Raw genomic sequence first — 20,696 nt, 5'->3', positions numbered from 1 at the left:
CTCTAATCAAAGCTTCGCCTGAGTGTACAACATCTTTCCCTTACGTTTTCAGATGTCTAAAAATCACACTGCTTTGGCATCCACCTTGTTGTTAGGGTTACTTAAGTCCCTATTTTCTGCCAAACCATCAGCAATTCATTCCTGACATCCCTTCTCCTTCTCCAGGCCCAGCTACCTGAGAGGCACAGTCAGCCTGTCCTTCAGCTCTAGCACTCCCAGCTCGCCTGGGGTTGTGTCCATCTGTCTGATCTGAACTCTCACCCCAGGAGCCAGGTGCCCAAAACAGAAGCCCACCAGGGTTACAGTAGCCCTTGGCTCAAGCCGGGTGAATCTGCTCAGCATTCAACCCACAAAGCACTCTCAGGAGTGCTCTTCTCCTTACACCCTGCGACAGGATAGCTGCAAAGTGTCCTCAGAGAAGGAATATCCATGAGGCTGAGCATGAGGTCCTACCCTAACACTGACACACAGCAAAGGAAATGCCAGCAAGAGCCCAGGGGGAAACACTTACATAGGTGCAGGTCCTTCAGCCTGTAGGGAGAAGATGCAGGTCAGGGCCAAACAGAGGGGAACCAAAGCTGGGCAGAAGCTAAGACCTCAGGCTCCAGTGCCAGGTGCAGCACCTCTGCCTCAGGTTCCTTTCTCCATCTCTGCAGAACCCCAGCTGAGCACCTCCCTCTGCCAACAGCATCCACCAACACATCACTGCAGCCCAACAGCAGAGCCTCTCTCCATACCCAGCAGCTGCCTTCCCTCTCTGCTAATTACCTGCCTGCTCCACCTGGCCTGTGAGCTCCTCTAGCCTCTGCACTCAGCTCTGCCAGCAATGCACCTTAATGGGCACTGCCTGTGCTTGAAGCATCATCAGTTTCAGCCTTTAGAAGCAAACTGGTCTTCTAGAAAATGAATTGATCTGCTCTTACTCCATTACATCAGTCACCTCACCTTTTCACATGCAGGCTCTTGTGCTCCATTTTCCTGAGAACGTGCAAAGGAAAGCCAAGGCTCTGGTGACAGCTCCTCACCTGTGAGATTTGCTGTCAGAGGGTGTTACAAAGGGATTAACCCCACGGGGCACAGATGTCAACCCAAAAGTGTAGATGTATGGGTCATAAACATGCCACAGTGATAAGCCAGAGAGAGGTGAAGAACTTCCAGCTGAGATGAGGTGTGAAATGGCTCAGATGCTGGGCTTCAAGTGCTTTTTTTTTTTTTTTTAATTAATAAAAAATAAAAAACCAGAACATCTCTGATGGCAGGTGAGCACTGCAGGCTGGCTGCCTGCCCTGCCCATGGCGTGACAGCAGCAGGTGGCTGGTGGACCTACACGGCCTTGTCACCCAGCCTGGGGCACAGCATCCCTCCTGCCTGTGCCGGGGCAGGAAGCGGGGGCTGTGCTGTTCTGACTGCAGGCTTTCGTCTTCAGCGAGACGGCAAATCTTATATAAAAGATGCATGAATCAAAAGAGAAGCGCCTGCCCAGCCGTTGGGAAGTGACGCCACCGTGACTCATGTCATTCTGTTCAAGAAAATCCTCCCCCTCACCTTCTCCCCCCATAGACTTGCACCTTGGGCGCTGCCCTCCTCCCACCCCATGCTGCTGTTGTGGGGTGCTCAGCTGGCCTCCCTCAGCACCAGCACTCCTGCACCTCCGGCTCACTCAAGGATGACAAACAGCTCGCTTTTCCTCACAGTTGTTTTTTTTTTTATTATTATCATTATTATTTTTTACACTCCATAAAAACTGTTGCAGACTTTCTTTCACATTCACGAGATCTTCTGGAAATTATTGCCGTTTCCCATATGTATTACATGTAAAAAAGGATAAAAAGGTCAACAGACAAAGAGGGCAGCTTGTTCCGAGCTCCCTGCAGACAAAAACTCAATGCAGTGAATCCAGATTTCACAGATGAAGGCTGGCTGGAGGTGACCACGCACAAAGCAAGCCACATAACACTGGACAAGACCACTTTACCACACACAACGCATCTCAGAAATGCTTGGGAAGAGACCAAAAAGCCAAGCTCATCTTATTTTTTTGGTGTAAAATCCAGCAGTAACAGTGTCATCTGATGGGAAGTAACTCGATTGAGGGTTGTGGAGACATTCAAGTATTCTAGGGCCGTTCTTAAACAACAGATGGGACTATAATAGCTCAGCAGGGTAGCCTGATAGTTTGAGTTCCTCGGCTTCAGTTAAAAGCGTGCTGAGTACAAAGGCAAGTGCAGGAGTACAGGAAATGTCACACCTGAAGGGATCCACGGTCCTTTTGGTCTCCAGTTACACTGAGGTCAGTACCTGACACCATAGAGCCCAGGACAGCAGATTTTCACCTGGATGCACAACGGCAGCCAGAGAGCCCTGCTGCCCTGGCACTCTGCTCCCTGAAACAGGGCACAAGGGAGGAGCAAAGCTGGGGAAACACATCTCTTCAGGCTCAAGAGGAGCTTCCCGTTTTGTTTTTCCCCCCACTGCTGCTGTTTATTGCTTGAAACTTTAAATAAGGTTCTTCTTAAAAATAAAAAAGGGAAGAAAGTGGGAACTGAGAACACCTGAAATGGATTTCTCATTGCTCCCCAGGAATCTGGAAATACAGTAGTGGCTGCACACTCTGGATAAAAACCTAGAAAAGTACTTCTAAAAAAACAACAACAACAACAACAACAAAAAAACCACCTCACAAAACAACATTAAAAGTTCAGAAAACCTGCCACTTGTGCCTCACAGTCAGTGTATGGGAAGTATCACCCACGAGGACCACCTCAGACTAAGTCAGCGAGGTTCTCTATTGCACGTTCATGAAATATTCTCATTAGGGTCACAGTTGGGCTCTGAGGGCTCCGGGGCATTCAGCAGGATGAAGAAGCCGTCATAGGGCTGAGCTTCAGCGAGTGGACAGGGGAGTGGATGGGCACGGAACTCAGCACTGAGGTAGGGAAGGCGAAACACGAGCCTTCAAAATTTTTGCCTAACGTCAGTTCTTCTGCAAAGAAAGAGGCGGCTTCTGTTTTGCACGAGGCAACGGGAGGGCTGGGGGTGGAAGACAGGATCTCTGACTCATATTGTAGCAACTGTCCCATGAAACCAAAGTTTGGTGAGATGAGGCTCCGGCGCTGCTTGATGTAGTCAAAGGCCTCCTCCAGGCGCAGCTTCTTTGTCTTCATGAGGTACGCCATGCAGATGGTGGGAGAGCGCGAAATCCCCGCTTCGCAGTGCACCAGGATCTTGCCCCCTGCTCGTCTGACATAATCTAAGGAACAGAAAGTCATGCGGACATCAGCTGTTGTTGGGGCTGGCGAAGACTCTGGGATACGTGTCCAGAAGCCAATCCATCAGCAAGGACCCTCTGCTTTTGGGTGCCAAAGGTGGCATGGAGACAGACAGGAGGGACAAAACCCAGCCCAAGATGAAGCTCAGCCCCAGCTGACATTGTTTCGGGATCTGCGGATCCCAATTTTGCCCCACCTCCAGTTTTAGGGAAATGTTTCCCAGGTGCCGTTTCTCCTCTGCTACAATTTGCTTTTCAGAGTGTTGTGACACACCAGATATCTGGGCAGTGCTTGTGTTTGCTATTCCTGCATTTTCACTACCTGTGGCTCAAAGCATCAGCCCTTACCCCACTGCATATTTCAAAGGCAAGAACTGCAGAGAGTTTCCTCTCATCAGCTTTGCTAGAAAAACAGGGTTTCCTCTTTAAAATCCAAATCTGTCCTGCTGCTTGGTGGGTTGGCAGCAATCAGCCATCCTAGGAGGGACCCTTGGTGGCACCCTTGGGCAGAGTCCCTGGGGCCGTACTACAAAGCACATGAGGACTGCTGGGCAGCTGCTAATTACAGCCTGGCTAAAGGATGCTTGGACTTAAGTCAGGATATAAAAAGCTTATGCAAAGCACCCATTTTACACAACAGGGAGCCTCTGTGGTTACTCACACAACACAACGATTGTTATTAGATTACAGAGAACGTGCTTAAAATAAGCCCTTTCCACACTAAAATGCAGTTCAAAAATAGATGTCCTCTGGTCTCTTGCCTCAAGCAATATGTTCAAGCTCCAATTTATGGAGAAATGCACAGAGTGTGGTGCTTGCTGCATGGCACTGGAACAGCATAGAGCTGAGCAAGTTATCATTTGCCTGTCTTTGTCTACTGGGGGAATGGTGCCACCAGAACCAGTTATATTTAACTGCTGTACATAAAAAGGAAGACACGGATTTGAGTCACCTCCAGCATCTACACTACACAGTTTTTAAAGAAAGTGAAAACTGAAATCATCCTCAAAATTTTGGGGAAATTTTCAAGTGATTCAACAACTATCAGAAGGGGGTAGGAATGTGACAAAAGTGAATTATCATTTCCCTGAAAATTGTGAGAAGTCCTTTAGCAGGAAGAGAAAGGTCTTAGAGGGCACTCTTACATCAGATTTGCTTTGTTTTTCTATCTGCAGTGTCAAAGAACACTAATCTGGAACTCGCTTTGGAAAGAAAAACAAAGCTGAGTAGCCCACTTGCCTTATCTGCATGGTGACAATCGGAAGGAGGTATTTCCTTCCTCATCCTCCCCAACACCTTGTGAGTGCCCCTTCCTTGCTGAAAGCCCCTAGCTGGGGCAGCTGTTGATGAACATGTTTGAACTTTTACAATAACATCTTGGAACACACAAAAAAGGCAGCAACATAAGTTTGATCTCTGAGTTACCCATTATATCTCCAGCAGCCCCATTGGAAATGGCTGGATGGCATCAAGCAACCAGCACCCCCTGTATTTTTGTGCCTTTCCCCCCCCCCCCCACCTCTAAGCCTCTGACTTGCGGCCCTACTATGAGGGCTTGGACACTGCTGTGGGTACGCAGCACTCTTTGAGAAGCCGTTGGCTCCTTTTGGGAAGCTCAGAACCTGGAAAGCTGAGGACCCAGGGCACCTACCAATGAAGTCAATGGCCTCCTGGAAGTGCGAGCTGATGTCTGCTGTGTGGCTGTCCTCCACAGGGATCCACTTGTAGCAGTACTGGTCTTGAAAGGACTCAGAGCTCTTCCTGGAGACATTGAGCAGGGCCGTGATGTGCAGGTTGGCGAGGAACTCGCACTTGGAAGCATGATAGGCACTACCAAGGTAGAGAAAAGGCAAGATTTCCACCGGGCCACCCTGGAAGAGAAGGAGCAAAAACATGCAACTCTGACACTGCCTTTGCAATGGTGATTTGAGTCCTGATGTTGCAGGAAAAAATGCAAGGGAGCATATGTGGGTGCCTGCTTCCCAGCCTCCCACCTTTCCCCATGATGGCTTTGGACCCAGCGCTGCTGCCCAGTGAATCACTGCACTGGCACAGCCCACGCAGGAAGCAGCTTTTCATTTTCTTGTCCACATCTGCGAGGTACGAAGCTAGAACCAGTCCCTTGTGTGCAGGATGTTTCCTGCCCCTCAGGAGGGCCCAAAACCCTCAGGAGGGCCCAAAGGGCTTTCATTGGGAGGCCCAGATCAGGAAGGGTTCTAGAGTGGGGCTCAGCCCCATGGCAGAGTAAAACCCCTGTGACTGCAACTACAGGACCGGGGCAGGGGACACCCCCTCCCCTGCGTCACCACATAGTCACCCACTCTGCAAGATGTAATCTCAGTTCCTCCTTCCCCAGAATGTGAAAAAACCGGGTGACGACACCATGAAGAAAAGCCACCGCCTGACAGACGCGGGTGGCAGGTAATTTCCATGATGCACAGTGCTGCTGCCAGCCCTCAGGGGTGAGAAATCATCTTACGAACCCCCCCCGCTGCCCTGTGCAATTTGCCGGGGACAGCCAGGAGCCACCTGCATCACGGGGCTCACTCTGGGGACACCCGGAAGCAGCCAGACCACAGGGTGACATCTGGGGGCACACATCTTCCTCAGCCCTGGGGGCGAGCGTGGGAGCACGGTGACTTCCGACGGAAACCCCACAGGGCCTCCCAGGGCCATCTGCCGGAAAGCAGCAGCCCCATACCTCTCCCTGCCCCTTTGGTGTCCTCTGGGAGGGGGCCGCTGCTCACAGCCGGCATTGGAGCTGCCTGGCTGTGTTGTGAATGCACCCTCAGGGCAGTTTTGGGCTGAAGAGGGTTTGTACCTCCTACTGCTGCCTCATTTTGAAGCCAGCTGGAGATGATGCTGGCCAGCGGCACAGACAAGGATCTTTAGTGACACGTGGGACAGGGACCGGGACAACCTGCTGGCAGCCTGTGCCAGCATAAGGGCCACCATCACCATGCCCTGTGCCATTGTGTTGGTGAGGCACGTGGGATGTCAGTGTGAGCTCCAGAGCTGTTAGCTCCTTCGCCAGCCTCTCTAGTGCCATTTTAGATTGGCTATAAAGAAAATGATTCTTACATTAAATGTAGTGAAGCACGGGCACAGGCTGCCTTGAGATGTGGTGGTGCCCTGTCCTTGGAGACACCCAAGGTGAGACTGAATGGAGCTCTGAGCACCTGATGGAGCTGTGGTGTCCCTGTTCAGTTTTATTTAGAATTTAGACCAAATGGCCTTTATTTAAGGGTCCCTTCAAACAGCTCTGTGACTCTCTGATTGCAATGGGCTTTCTGATCAAAACACACCTATTTCTGGCTGCAGAAACATAAATAACTCTAACCCCACGCACCACATACTCTTACACGCTCCTGCCTTTGGAGCATATGAGATATGAAGCTGGGACAGAAGCAGCCGGTGGTATAAGATTGAGGGGGAGGTGGCCCTGGTGACACACACCTGGTCATAGGCAGGCTTGTGGTTGGCACTCTGCTTCTCACAGTGGCTGATGAGGTTCCTCTCCACGTCACTCCTCTCCAGGGAAATGAGCTTCCCATCCACGCAGCACTCAGGATATTGCGAATTGAAGGTTTCATAGCCCCCTGGGGAAGGAGGGGAAAAAAGAAACACTGATGTTAGCGCCTCTGAAAAGTGGTTTAATTAAAGTGGAGGAGAAATGAGGCTCGGTGCCGGTAATGAAGTGGGACAGTGCTGCAGTGCTGTTGCCAGGGTTGGTTAGAAAACTGTCCCCAGTGATGAAGTGGGGTTGCTTGAGAGGTTTGGGCACCCAAGGAAAACCTCCAATACTGCTGACAATTATTAACTTGATAAAACCCGGTGGGTAGAGATGAAAACCATTAGTGCATGTAGGTCTGTTGAGTCCAGCAAACATTAACCTCTGTACAGCAGGGACTGAGCTCCCTCCTCCAGTCACACACACACACTGCTGCCAGTGCTGGAGGGAGAGCTCTGCGGAATTCATCCCAAACCCACCCTCACTGCGTGCACTGGGACAGCCCAAGAAACACTGTATTTGCATTCCTAAACGGACACGGGCACAAGAGGAGAACGCTTGCAATCGCATCATTGATCACCACAACGCATGAGACAGCAAATTAATGAAGACAGTCCCACTGAAACCAATCTGTTAAATAACCACTATAAAATCTAATGAAATCCTGTGACAGCGTTTGACAGCTGAATGGCCCCACATGAGCGATTGTGCATGGTTAAGTACTGCCTTCGTTACATTCAGCACGCCACTAATGAAAAGGAATTAATCCTATTATTACACCGTTACTCAAAGTTTGTCCTCAGCTAAATGGTTGCCTATTTCCAGGCTGGGAATACGCTCATCAAACTGAATGCGAATACGTCAGGTAGCAGAAACAGCCTGGAAATGTCAGCTGTGTGCCATGCATCCACCACCTGTGATTTTTCAGAGCAAAAACGAATTGTCAGAGAGCTCTTCTACAGGAAAATTCAATAACCCTTTGGAGCGTGACCGCCAGGTAAACAGGGCTGTGCAAGCAAGGCCTGCAGTGTGATTCATTAATCCGCCACCGCTTTGCCCTGATAAGCGGTGCTGCCGTGCGCCCCGATCGGGGCCCTGTTTCGCAACAAAGGAAGCCCTGTGGCTCTGTGCACCCACAGCCCCGCTGCCTGCGCTGCCCACTGCCTCCACCTCTGACACTGTGGCCCCGCACACCGGTGCCTCATACGCGTGTGATGTTTGGGCAGATGTGTGCTCAAACTGATGACGTGCTGCTGTCACCCACTCAGTCTCACTGTGGGGTCCTTGCGTTGCAAGAGCACAGCGTGGTTCGAAGCCCACTAGGCGTGATGAAAAGCTGTTCTCCATGCTTGGGGGCACGAGGGCGGCTTTGTGTGCAGTTGGCACTCACACCGCCCACACCTTCCCTCCCATGACCCCAGCCAAACTCAACCAGCACAGGCTGAGCAGCAGTGTGACCACGAAGAACGTGAAGGGGGCTGATGAAATGATAGCCCTCATGGTGGAAGAGCCAACAAACATGAGAAACTCTCCCGACTGCCTGATCCCACACTGCCTTCCCACAGAGTGGGCTTCTAAATCCTGATGTTTTGCATGGCTGACCTTATCTTCCCACTGCCCTCAGCCATCGCCTTCGCATAGGAAAAATACATTCAGTCCATAGGGGTAGCCATTATCCCCATTTACACCCTGTGCTGTTTCTGCTTTTGAATGAACACAGATGTGTGTGAGCCAAGTCAGCATGCGTGTTCCCCATGTCTCTGGGACAGCAGAGCATGCAGCCACTGAATGGTTAATTGCAAGCCTCGGGGATCAGGATATTTGCAGGCCGCTCTGAGGGTGAGTCATCCTCTCATCCCCTCCTCCAGCAATCTCTTCTTTCCCCTCTCCTCTCAACCTAGCTTCCCTGAGGTCATCTCTGCAAATACTTCATTGCTCATCGCAGGGAGTGGGGCTGCGCTTTCATTTTTAATCAATAAGTAACAGAATCCCTGTCAACACCAGGGGACCATACACTGTTTTATCTTTCTGTGAGCCCTTCTTCCTCCACCACACGATCCCTTGCCCTGCTGGGGCTGAGCTGACCCACGGCGAGCACTCTGTGTACAGAGGTCAAACACACACACCAGGCAGCACAGCCACTGCCAGGAGGCCTAGAGGTCCCTATTTTCTGCACAGCACCCGCTGCTGCAGGGTAATTTATGTCCCCGGTGTCACCCTATGTCCCCCACACCACCACAGCTTCCTGGGGGTCTGCAGCCCCGGTGAATCAGCAGCTCCGGCAATGAGTCACACCAGAGCTGTGGGCTGCTGGTCCTGAGACCCAAAACACTTTGTAGAGAGGTGAGAGAGGAAACCGTGCTCTGCTAGGGGGAAATCTTTTCAGCCTCGTGTCAGCAGGCTTTCAAGAAAAAGGCTTTGCAATTCATGAAAGATGCAAAGCGGAGCCTACATCAACACTCCACCCCATTCAAGCTGCCCACAGCCACCACTTCAAAGTGGGGAGCTAGGACATAGGAGGGAAAGACCATCCTGAGGCTCAGTCAATGGGCTTAGAGTCAGCAAAGCTTAATTCAGCTCCTGGATTGCCACACACTTCCCAGGGTAAGCCTGGAGATGTTTCCTCACCCTTGTTTTAATGGGGTCCCGTAGGATTTTGCCCAGCCCCACATGCTATAAGCATCCCTGCCCTGTGACAGCAGAATTGGTGCCTGCAGGGGTGCAGCATCTGAGGGTAACTGGGCAACGCCAGCGTGGTGGAAAACTGCCCTGCATCTCCCTCCTGCTTGGTACCAGGCCCCCCATATTGGAGTTGCTTCTGCCCAGTGGTGAAGCCCTCTGGGCTCTCTTCACCATAGGAAGCACAAACTGGGTGGAAGAAAAAAACAAAACAAAACAAAACAAACAAACAACCAAAATGAAGCAGAAATCCTGCTAGGATAAAAGGCTTAATAAAAGTCCACAACAGAATTTAGGAGCTATTGCTGGACTTTCTCCTCCAGCCGCGATCTCCCATTGCCCCCGAGCTATTTGGATGCTCTTTGGGAATCCTTTCGGCGCTCCCCGGATCGGCACCGCGCTGCCAGGGGATGGGGGAGGGCTGGGATACAGAGAGGGCGAAAGGACAAAGGCGCTGCCGGGCGAAACGGAGCGGGGGACGGGAGAAAGGGCAGGCTGCTGGTTTTTATTGCTTTATTACCCCCGGGTTACACGGAAGGAAAACAAAAACCGCAATCCGAAGGCTATAAAGCACGTGAGGAAGGCGGTGTTCGCACCCCCTGATGAGCCCCGCAGTTGCAACTCTAGCTTTCCCCTGCCTGCACATGTTGGGGAGGCACATCCCCAACACCTCCGGACGAAGGAGCGACCCCCAGCACTGGGCTACGAGCTGCGGCCCCGGTGTTGCTTCCCATACAGGGCGGCCGAGCGGCTCTTGGGGCTGGCTTGGCTGCCCAGGCAGCCCCGCTCCCTCGATACCAACTTTTGTTCTCCTTCCCTGCTGTTCTTCGCTTTCCATCCTCCTCTTAAACGCACGGCGGGGGTGAGCGGAAAGGTATTTGGACTCAGCCCGCGAAGCCTATCCGGTATTTACCTCCAGTGGGTGGAAAAGAAATCCCGGCGTTACCTCCCTGCCCCGCACCTATAAGCAGTTTAACACCGCGAGTGGGGAAGGGGCCGCTGCCCGGAGGACTCCGGGGATCGATCCCCCAAATCCCCCATCGCCGATGCAAGCCGCCCCCCGTCGCCCCCTCACCTTTCAGGAAGCAGACCCTGGCCCCGGCCTCAGGCAGGCTGGAGAGCAGCGCGTTGAGAACGATCTGCGCCGTGCTGTCTTTCTTCAGCTTCTGCCAGTGCCCCGTGCCCTGGTCCAGCACCACGACGGCCGCCAGACGGGCCGCCCCCGCCGCCCCCTCGGAGCCCAGCAGCAGCCGGGAGCGGGCGGCCGCGTCGGGGACAACGAAGTGGAGCGGCACGGCCCCGCCGCGGGCCCTCCGCATCACCACCGAGTTGAGGTTGACGTTGAGGGAGCCCCGGAGGCAGGAGGCCGAGTAGGATAGGTAGGGGCGGCAGTCCAGCACCAGGCAGCGGGAGGGCTCCTTCCGCAGGAGCTTCCGCAGCTGCCGGCAGTCGAGGGAGGTGACTTTCATAGCGGCCGCAGCGCGAGACCCTCCGCGGCGGGGCTGCCCGGGACGGGAGAGCGGCCCGAGGGTTACCGGTGTCGGCGCGAGAGCCGCAGGGCCGCTACGCGTGGACGGGACGGGAGGGATGGAGGCACCGCGCCGAGCCAGAGCAGGGAATCCCGGCTGCCGCCAGCGGGCATTTATATGAATGGGAGGCAGGGCTGTGACGACACTGCCCATATAAGGGGAGTGACGCACCCGCCTTCCAAATATGGGCATCTCCCGCCCCGCGCTCCGCCCCCCGGCGGGGTTCCCCTCCCCTGCGCTCCCCTCCCCGCAGCGGACGGCGTTAGTCAGTTCGGGAGGCAGAGGAAGCTGAAAAACGCCGCAAAAATTCTCCAGTCATCGGCCTGAGCCTCGCCCCGTCATCGGCATCATCGCCTCCCCCTCCTCAGCCGTGATTGAGAGCCGGAGGGGGGTGAGGAAGAGGGGGAGGAAGGAGGGCAGCACCGGGGCAGCTTTCTCTCACCGGGCTGTAGTGGGTTTCAGTTCCCTTTATTCTTCCCCCCGCTATGTGTGTCACCGCCAGCAAGGACCCATCGGGGCTGCAGCCCGGCAGCAAAGCAGGAGGCAGCTCTGGGCGAGGTGGGAAGTGCTGCTGTGCTGAATGAATGAACGGCAAAAAGGGGATGAACGGGAATGGGGTCAGGAAAAGTGGTGTCTGTTTGGGGATCTGATGTCCCCTTGCTTGTAGCAAAGGTGTAGGCTGCAGGACTGTGTCCACAGACCAGAGGAAGAGTAACGCAGCAGAGCACAACCTGCTGCTGTGGCCCGAGGTCATCACTCTGATACACAGAATTAGGAAATCCAGCACTTTCCATTTTCTCATAGACGAGTTTTATGAATCAGAGAGAGAAGTGGCAATCCCTGGAAGCAGTCGGGCAAAAGGCTGCGCTCCAGCCAAGCTCATGGCAGCCAGGCAAGGTCGCAGTGGAGCCATCCAGGAGCAGCACGCTGTTATTATTCTGATGCTGCCCCGAAATATGCTCACCTCCACCACGGGCAGGAAGTGCCACCCTGCCCCAAACTGCCTGCAGCAGTAACACAGATGCATGAAGGAGACTGCACAAGGAAAAATACTCGAGCTGATGGGAAGCAAAGCCACGAGCAGTTTCGAAGCACCTCCACTTCTTCCTCCTTCAAACCCATGCGGCCCCCAGCTGGGCCCCCCTAACCCGACCCCCCTGCTCTACATCACTGACTGTCAGATGGTACAACACCAGACAGCTGGTGGGTGGTTGCAGGTGTTGGTCCCAGTGTGGGTGCTGCTCTCACTGTGGCCCCACGCCATCCCCTCCTTGCTCAGCCTATGATTAATAGCTGGGGGCTTCTGCTCTCGGTCATGCAGGAAGAACCTCCAGCACAGAATGAGCACAGCCTGCTTCCTGCCCTCAGCCCTGTTCCTGCCACCTCGACAGAAAACCAGTCCCACTCCCCCCTGCTCCCCTAGTACAGTCCAGCTGCTCAGTGTCCCGGTGCATGGAGGGGCTGTGGGCAATGCAAGCGCTTCTCCCTCTCTAGAGGAAGGAGAGGGCTGGCAGTGAGCATCATTTCCTCCCAGAAAACCCCAGTGACACGGGAAGAGGTGGGAGGGAAAGATACTCTCCCCAGCCCCGGTCTGAAGGAGGGGGCAAATGCTCAGAAACTCAACTCCCTGGGGAAGAGCTCTAGTGTTGGACCTGAAGTGACAATGGGGTGTATGTGTATCGGGATGTGACCTGCAGCTGACCTTCCTCCCTTCTCACACCTAACACTGAGCCTCCAAACAACTGCCTTTCAGCAGATTATAGCTTTGCTTTTGTTTCTTAATGGAGTGAGTCATGCCCACCTTTTTATTAGACGAAAATAAGCAGGCAAGCAGGCGAACAGCAGCAGTGTGAGGCTTCCTCCTGCAGCAGGGTGCTGGATGCCCAGCCCTGATGCCCAGCCTCTGACTCCCGGCCTGCCACCTCTATGGTTTCGTGTGCTTGGGGATGGGGAGCCATAGAGGGCTGCTGTTGTGGGTGTGCAAGCAGCCATGGGGATGCAGACAGACACAGACATGTTTCCCTGCTGGATCTGCCCCTTAGTTTGACAGGTGCTCCCAGCAAGAAAGGGGAAAGTGCTGCATTCTTGTGTATGGAGAGCACTGAGCAGTTCAGCAACCTCTGCCTTACCCAGGGAACTCCCACCTCCATACAGCACTTGCAGAATCATAAAGGCTGGAAAAGACCACTGAGATCATCTAGTCCAACCATTGATCCATCATCACCATGCCACTTGACATCATTCTCCCTGCTCCTCCTCCCACTTCCCTTTGGTAATCTCCCAGGCTCCTTTGTCCTTTGTCTCGGGCTTTTATCGGGGCTTTCAGATCCACTGGCCCTTTCCTTTTCTTTCAGGCTGTATTTCCCCTAACCCAGCTCATTCTTCCCTTCTCCTCACCTCCCGCAGACCCATTGTTGCTGCCCACCAGTGAGTGTGTGGGACTTTGCTCGGCTTCGGGGCAGAAGCAGCTCCCCCCCCAGGTGGAATTACCCACTCATCGAGAAGCACCCATTCAGCGGGCATCACTGAAGAGCAAAATTGGCTTTCTGGGGAGACTACCGTTCAAAAGGGGCTTAGGAAAATAAGTGAATGCTGTTTGGAAACAAGAGACAGGATCAGTCTGATCCATAGGGCTTGAGTTGCTGATGCCAAGATCCTGTGCTGGGTGCTGGGTGCATGCCCTACAAACCACAGTGCTAACCCCAAACCACAGCAAAAGGGAGACGAAGCCTAAGGAGGCCCAGGGGAAGGCAGATCAATTATCCCCCAGGGGATCTGCCAGGGAGGTGATACAGAGGAAGCACCCTACGTGTCACTGTGTCTTCATCTGTGGCTCGAGGTGCACTACATCCCTCCTGGGGCATAGCACTGCACTCATCCTCCAGCTGGTTGTGAAGTGCAAGACATTCTTTGGATGAATAAAGCATAGTACGAGGCGACAGAGAGGATGTGTTGGCATTTCTGTGCTGTTACTAAGTTTCCCGTAACATCACTTTCTAATTTGGAGCGGCTGATGTCAAAACGCTCACGGCACAAGCAGTCAGAGAAGCACATGCTGATACCAACCCAAACCATTCTATGATTCTAGGACTCCACATGGCAGCCGGGAGCTGGGTGAAGCCATTCCCGTGTCTGGAGTCTGCTGAGCAACGCCAACAGGAGGCTGCAACACTGTGATCGCATCGGTGACACGATTTGCTCACCAGTGCTGAATTCCAACAGAACAGATTGGATCATGAACAAATCCATCCCGTTACAGATTTGTCCCAATCGTGACAGAATAACCCATGGTCAAATCTAATTCTGGAAGGTGAAATGTGCTACCAGATACAGACTGTGCTGCGTGGCAATCATCCCCCTCACCTTCTGGCACCATAGATGTGATCTGTTGTTGAACTGGAACCTTTTTTTTTCTCCAGAGAACAAGTGAAAAAACTAGTAAGTGATAGGGCATTTTCAATAAAAATAGCTCATTAGATAATGGAAATGCATGCCACAAGCCACTCATTTTGGAAGAACAAACTGGATTTCAGTGTTCTGCAGCCCCAGCATCTCTCAGATCTGTTTTACGTTCCCAGCTCTGCTGCCACAGAGCAGAACTGGGATGAACAGTGCACCGTCTGAATGGGAGTAGTCTGCACTCAGCACTTCTGAAAATCAGGCTGGTAGTGAATGTCAGCCTTATGTCTGCTTTCTACCTGACTCATGCCTACGTGACTCCCCTGGCTGCTGCGAGCTGCTGTCAGCAGCCACTGCTAGGGTGCAGGAGGAACACACAGAGCCTCACATCACCAGCTCTCTGCACATCAAGGCTGATTTTCTCCACTCTCCTTCCACAGCCACGATGCTTGTGAGCTGTAATGATGAGCACTTGCAGGAACCAGTTATGAGTGTAAAGATCTTCCTTTTTGCAGCCATCCCTGGGGTAGCTGCATGGAAAACTATTTCTGTAGTTAGCTGTCTTTAGTGTGAGACAAAGCCCTTTTGTTCTTTTATCAACTTGCCAGTTCTCATTTGTTCTTTCCTCTTCCTGCTGCTGTTTCCCTGCACGCATTCCTCGCCTTCTTGTCCCCTCTCTTCCCTTGCCCTGCATGTTTCCCAGGAGCCTCTTTCAGCCCCTTGCCCATGGCCAACGCAAGCCTGGCTGGGCTCTGACCCACATCTGCTGCTGCTCCTGCCCACCTGCCCCATCTGTCAGTGCAGCACATCCCCATCCTCGTGTGGTTACTGCCTCCTCAGACTGCAGGGAGCCATCAAATGTCTCAAGATTTTCTTATATGGGCAGTTTAATTGACTGTTTGGACAAACATATCTTGGAGAAACGCTGGTTGCTTTGGTCCAGATCTTCTGCAAGCTAATCTTATCATCACTAAATCTGATTCTCTCTGCCTTGGTCTTTCTGACTGACTCATTTCTTAAGCACCAGGTTGTTGCCTGGAGGGTATAATCACGTAAATATAATCCACCACACAGTGTGTGTTACTATGCCCACTCCACTGAGAATGAGTACAGCTCCTGAGCACAGAAATGACATTTTAAGCTCAAAATGGAGCAGCTCATGTTTCTAGCTTAGAATGTTTTGGAGTCATTTCAGTGGGCTACACGGATATAAACAAACAAAATCATCACACACGGTAAAAAAAATATTACACCTCACTTTTCCATAGCATTGCAAGAAGAAGAAAAACAAACCCAAGGCAGCTCCACAGTTTGTTGTAAGCTTCATAGAATCACAGAAATGTTGGGTTGGAAATGACCTTAAAGCCCACCTGGCTCCAACCCAGTGCCACCCACCAGATGAGGCCACCATCCAACCAGGCCATGGGCACCTCCAGGGATGGGGCTGGCACTTTTCCTGCATGTCCGCCCTCTGAAGCTGCACTGTGACTACTTTGATTGTTGCCTTCCTCCACTGACATCAAAACATCCAGAGAAGGGGAAAAAAATAGTGTTTCGATTTTTTTTCTTTCCAAAACAATCCTAATGAAATGAACTTGTAAAAAGAGAGGAAATAATTTACGTCTCATGCTCATTTCTCCTGGGCTCCCGCTTGCTTAGCCTCATTTAAACTTTGTATCAGCTTATGGCATCCGGTGAAAGTACACTACAGCTTATTAAAATTTAAAGCTGTTACTCCAAGGGAAAACACTGAAAGCTCTTTGATGGATTAGCCAAGCCGGCAGGATGTGGCTTCCATGTTGTATCATTTTGATGGCACAGCCCACTTGGGCATCTTTATGAAATATAGCTTCCCCATCACTTTCAGCTTGCTACAGATCTTGTTCTGCTGTGTTCCACTCCAGAACTGCAGACATTTTACAGCAAATTAGGAGGGTATCACATGCTAACTCTGTAAAATACAGAACTGTATTTAAGCTGAAGTAAACTTGGAAGTAAAAAATAACATACGGCATTCATTTAAGAGAAGATGAGTTAAACATCCGAATGTTACCATAGAATCACAGAATTACAGAAACTTTAAGGTTGGAAGAGACCACTAAGGTCAGCCAGTCCAACCATCAGCCCATCCCCCCATGCCCACTGACCACGTCCCTCGGTGCCACGTCTCCATGTTTCCTGGACACCCCCAGGAACGGTGACTTCCCCCTCCCTGTGCAGCCTGCGCCAGTGCCTCACTGCTCTTTCTGAGAAGAAATCGTTCCTCAGACCCAAACTGAGCATCCCCTGGTGCAACTTCAGGCCATTATCTCTTGTCCCATCACTAGTCACTGGAGAAAAGGGGCTGATCCTCAGCTCATTGCAACCTCCTTCCAGGTAGCTGTAGAGAACAATGCATTTGCTCCCATAAGAAAGGTGGGCTGAGAGACCAACAGGACCCCAAAGAGCAGCGAATGGGACCAGTACCATCACATGTGCAGGGATGCAGAGCAGCACCTTACTTCTCTCAAATCAAGTTTGTATTGGAAACTTCCCAATGCAGTACTGCTTGTAGGATGAGGCTTTGCTACAGTTTCCTATTACTCATACATTTAGGTGGAAGCCTCTCCCCAGTCCTTCCCAAAGTCCACTTGGGAAACACACCTGGATGGAGAGCTCTCATGGGGAAGGATCTCTGGGGCCATCCTCAGCCTGTGGCTACCAGCCCTGACAACATCAATTCCCTTGCACTCCTTGAATCACTGACAGCCTTTGATTGTTTATAATGTACCTCTTCTCCACCAGGAAATTGAAAAGCTCTTTGCTTGGACCGATTTGGAAAAATCTTGGTTACCTGTACTCAGGCACAAAGCAGCCTTGCCATTAGGAGCATTTCCACCTGGAGAGATCAATCCCAGAGAAACCCATCACTGCACTGCCATGGTATGCCCAGCATACTGCTTCAGTCCTCACAAATCTGGGAACAGACTAAGAGCTCCCACAACTTTCCTGGGAGTAAAATACATGTTATAACATGAGCCTGCTTCAGGGCTGTGCCTGGTACTGCACCTGGCTGTTAATTCATGGTGACAGGACCCCCTGACCTACTTTTACATGGGTTGCACAGCCTTCTCCAACACAGGCTTCCTGCCAAAAAACACCCATAGAGTGGAAGGGACAGAGCTTCCTGGGGCTCCCCTTCATCCTGTGGGAAGACAAAAGGAACAGAGTGTTGTAGTGCAGCAGCAGGATGACAGTCACAGCTGGGAGCACGCTTCCCATATGCTGGCACCATATGGTAACTGCCATGTCACAAGGTCAGCATGCTTATGTACTTTCTGTAAATGTGTTTAAAGAGGAGAGAAACCACAGGAGAGCTGTTTGCACATCTTGGCAGTATCCCATAGTAATTACCAAGGGCAGGCAAAGCATCTGCTCCCCACTCCTACCTTGGCTTCCCAACGTCTCCCATCTGAGGGACCCAGAGCTCTTATAGGGCTGTGAGCAGAGGTGCAAGAACTCTGGCATGAAACAAATGTTCCACCCTTGGCTTTCCTCAAACCGACCCAGGAAGGACCACTGTTCCCAGAGGGTTCAGTCCCAACGTCTCATGCTTCAGAGCCCTTCAACTCACCTGTAGCTGGTTGGGATCCTTCCCTACAAAAAGTATTCACATTTGTGAGTAGGGAGTAGGGGATGGTGCGGGGTGATGCTGGAAGCACGGCCCCTGGCTGCAGGCTGGCCCTGAACAACAGGGCATTGTCCCTGTCTGCAGGAAACCCAGCCCCATGATGCAGAGCAGGACAAAGGCTTGATTTTGCTATGCAAAAGAGCTGGAAGCCAGGAAGAGGCCTGCACAGCCACACTCCCGGGTTGGTACACACGGGATGCATGCAGCAGGCTGTGGGTGATGGGTGGAGATCTGTGGGACACACCAGTGAGCCCAGGAACAGCGTGGTGTGGGTTGCTTACTTCTCATGGGGTGAATCAGGGAATGGCACTGGATGCTCTGCAGCCAGATATGAAAGCACCCGTTTGGGGGTTTTAACATTCAAGTTAAAGCCTTCCATAACAGTGGGAAACAAACAGTTGAAATTAAGATGATAAAGGAAAAAATTTGGCAGCATCTGTGAGAAGGTGAGAACTGAGAGCAACAGATCACTGCATACATCTCAGTGACAGGGAGAACACAGGCACCTGCCCTGGAGCCAGTCCTGAAAATACAGCGAGAAAAGCTTTGTTCCATCAGATATTGATGTCCTGGACAGGCTGAGCTTGAGAAGAATGAGGAGAAGCCCCAGTGTTTGCCACACTGCTGGCTGAGCTGACACGGACAGGGGAGCATATATGGGGTTCTCTGCAGGAGGATGTGCCTGCACAGCCAGAAGCCCAGCCTCGTGGTAGGTGCTCACTAAGGACTCTGCTGCAGGTGCTTTCCCTACTCAAGTCCAGGCATCTGTGTGAGACAAACCAGAGGGATGGCTGACACCAGTTTTGATCCTGACACGTGGGATTATGAGAAAGTGCATTGCAGTTGTGTCAGATACCATTGCATTAGCTCTCCAGCAAGCGCAGGTCAGTGGGAGATGAAGCCATTAGTCACAGCATTTGTGTTGATATTTCCTTACTGTACAATGCTAATAGCTCCACTTGTGCCTTCAGCCCCACTGCTGCACAGCAAACACACGAAGATATGGGAATTCTTTCTTTCCACTCATCAGACATTTTTTTTCTCTTCCATGCACTTAGAAGAGAATTTAAGAAAGGCTCTGGAAGCAGAGACAGAGCGGAAATCACACTTAGATTTCGCTTCTGCCTGTGTGATTAATTGCAGAGTTGCTTTACTGCAATGTGCACTGCAAAGGATTTATAAAACGGACAGTTACTCAGCTCACACTGAGGCACTGTCTTTTGCTATCACACAGAAGGATTGGGCTGCATCTGTACAGCAGCTGCCAGCCAGCTAATTCTGCAGAACTAGAGATGCTCTGGCTGTGGATTTCTGTGGGACTGATTTCCAAAATCATTTCTTCTAACAATGCAGTCACAGTGTGATCAGTTACGTAGTGCATATTCCCAAAAAGGAATTTTCTATTTTTGTTTCCTTCCTCCAGCAGGGGATTCCCTCTAAATTAACTGCAGAAGAAAACTTGTGACAGAATCAGAGGCAGAGAGTGAAGAAAGCATGGAGGTGGGCCTTTTGAGTCAGGAAGGCTATTGCTCACCAGCTAATATAGGGTATTTTGCCCACCACCTCCCTGCAGAAAATAAGCTGCAGTTCTATAGAAAATGGTATGGAATTACCAGATTCTACCTGAAACACTCTCACTCAACTGCCCTGCTTGCACTGCACACAGTAGGTGAGGCCAGCACAAACTGTTGTAAGGGGAACCAGAGTCAAACAAGTTCATGGGAGAAATGAGCCTCACATTTTTGGAAGTAAGAATGACAAACCATTGGGACAAGCTACAAAGGAAGCGGTGGAGTTTCCCTCTCCTTCAAGTCAAGAAATGTTGTCATCAAGCACAAGTTGTGGGGGTTGGCTTGGGAATAACCAGACCAGATTGTCACACCTGAAGGACTATGAAATCACATACATGATCTGGAGACGCAGGGATCACATGGCTGTCCCACCTTTAGGCACACAGGTCAGAATGTATTAGCAGCTCACTGCATGGTAACTGCAAATAAGCCACGTCTGTAATAGTTTAGATTTGTCCTTCTGTCACTGTGAAACAAGTAGGTGGAAGGAGCACATCCTCTCATGGGTTGAGCCGGTGTGCTCCCCTGGGAATGCAACTCCTCCATGGCTACAGCCATGGAAGCACTGACACGGGCCCCCTCCTGAGTACCTGCAGCACCAGCTGTAAACTACATGAATACTTTTAGGTCAAATTTGTAACATGCCGTCAAAACAGCTGATACTTGAAATGACAAGTGAGAAAGGAAAGTATGCAGGAGTGCTCAGCATCTACAGTGAACCCACAAAAAAGATCTATGTGCTACCAGAAGAGAAATGGAGAAGGAGGAGCAGAGCTGCCTGGTGGGGCTGTGTACTGGGCAGGCAGCAGTGACCCCCCCCCCCCCAACTCCCTCCAGTCCTCCATGTCTCTGATGCCCCACCTCCTGATTACCTGTATCTCTTGGTTCCCCAACCTCCTTGTCCCCTGCAGAGCTGGATACTCAAACAACAGAGAAAAAAGGGAAGAAATTTGGTTTACTTTATTTGCTATGGCTGCATACACTTGAGACTGACAGGTGTTAAAACAGCTCCAGTTCCATGCAGACCACACTCCTCAGCTTCTCTCTACTTCCCTTGAATGAAATGGCC

General features: G+C 51.6%; 1 protein-coding gene across 4 annotated transcripts in view; it reads right to left on the bottom strand.

The window, feature by feature from the left end:
- Window positions 1-1,690: 1,690 nt before the first annotated feature.
- Window positions 1,691-20,696, bottom strand: part of DUSP5 (dual specificity phosphatase 5) — a 57,591-nt gene continuing 38,585 nt past the window's right edge. For 3 of the 4 annotated variants that reach the window (XM_048946195.1, XM_048946193.1, XM_048946196.1), the window contains 3 exons: window positions 6,725-6,867; window positions 4,920-5,139; window positions 1,691-3,250 (listed from right to left, as the gene is read on the bottom strand). In XM_048946195.1, coding sequence (XP_048802152.1) covers window positions 2,850-3,250; window positions 4,920-5,139; window positions 6,725-6,867 — 764 coding nt within the window. In that variant the 3' untranslated portion in view covers window positions 1,691-2,849. Of the gene's footprint in view, window positions 3,251-4,919; window positions 5,140-6,724; window positions 6,868-10,533; window positions 11,088-20,696 lie in introns of those variants that run through there. The other variant, XM_048946192.1, reaches the window with a different exon arrangement.

The sequence above is a fragment of the Lagopus muta genome, chromosome 5 (assembly GCF_023343835.1).
Source record: "Lagopus muta isolate bLagMut1 chromosome 5, bLagMut1 primary, whole genome shotgun sequence".
Lineage (NCBI taxonomy): Eukaryota > Metazoa > Chordata > Aves > Galliformes > Phasianidae > Lagopus > Lagopus muta.
Note: the sequence above shows the minus strand (reverse complement) of the source record. Positions and strands in the feature narration are given on the sequence as shown.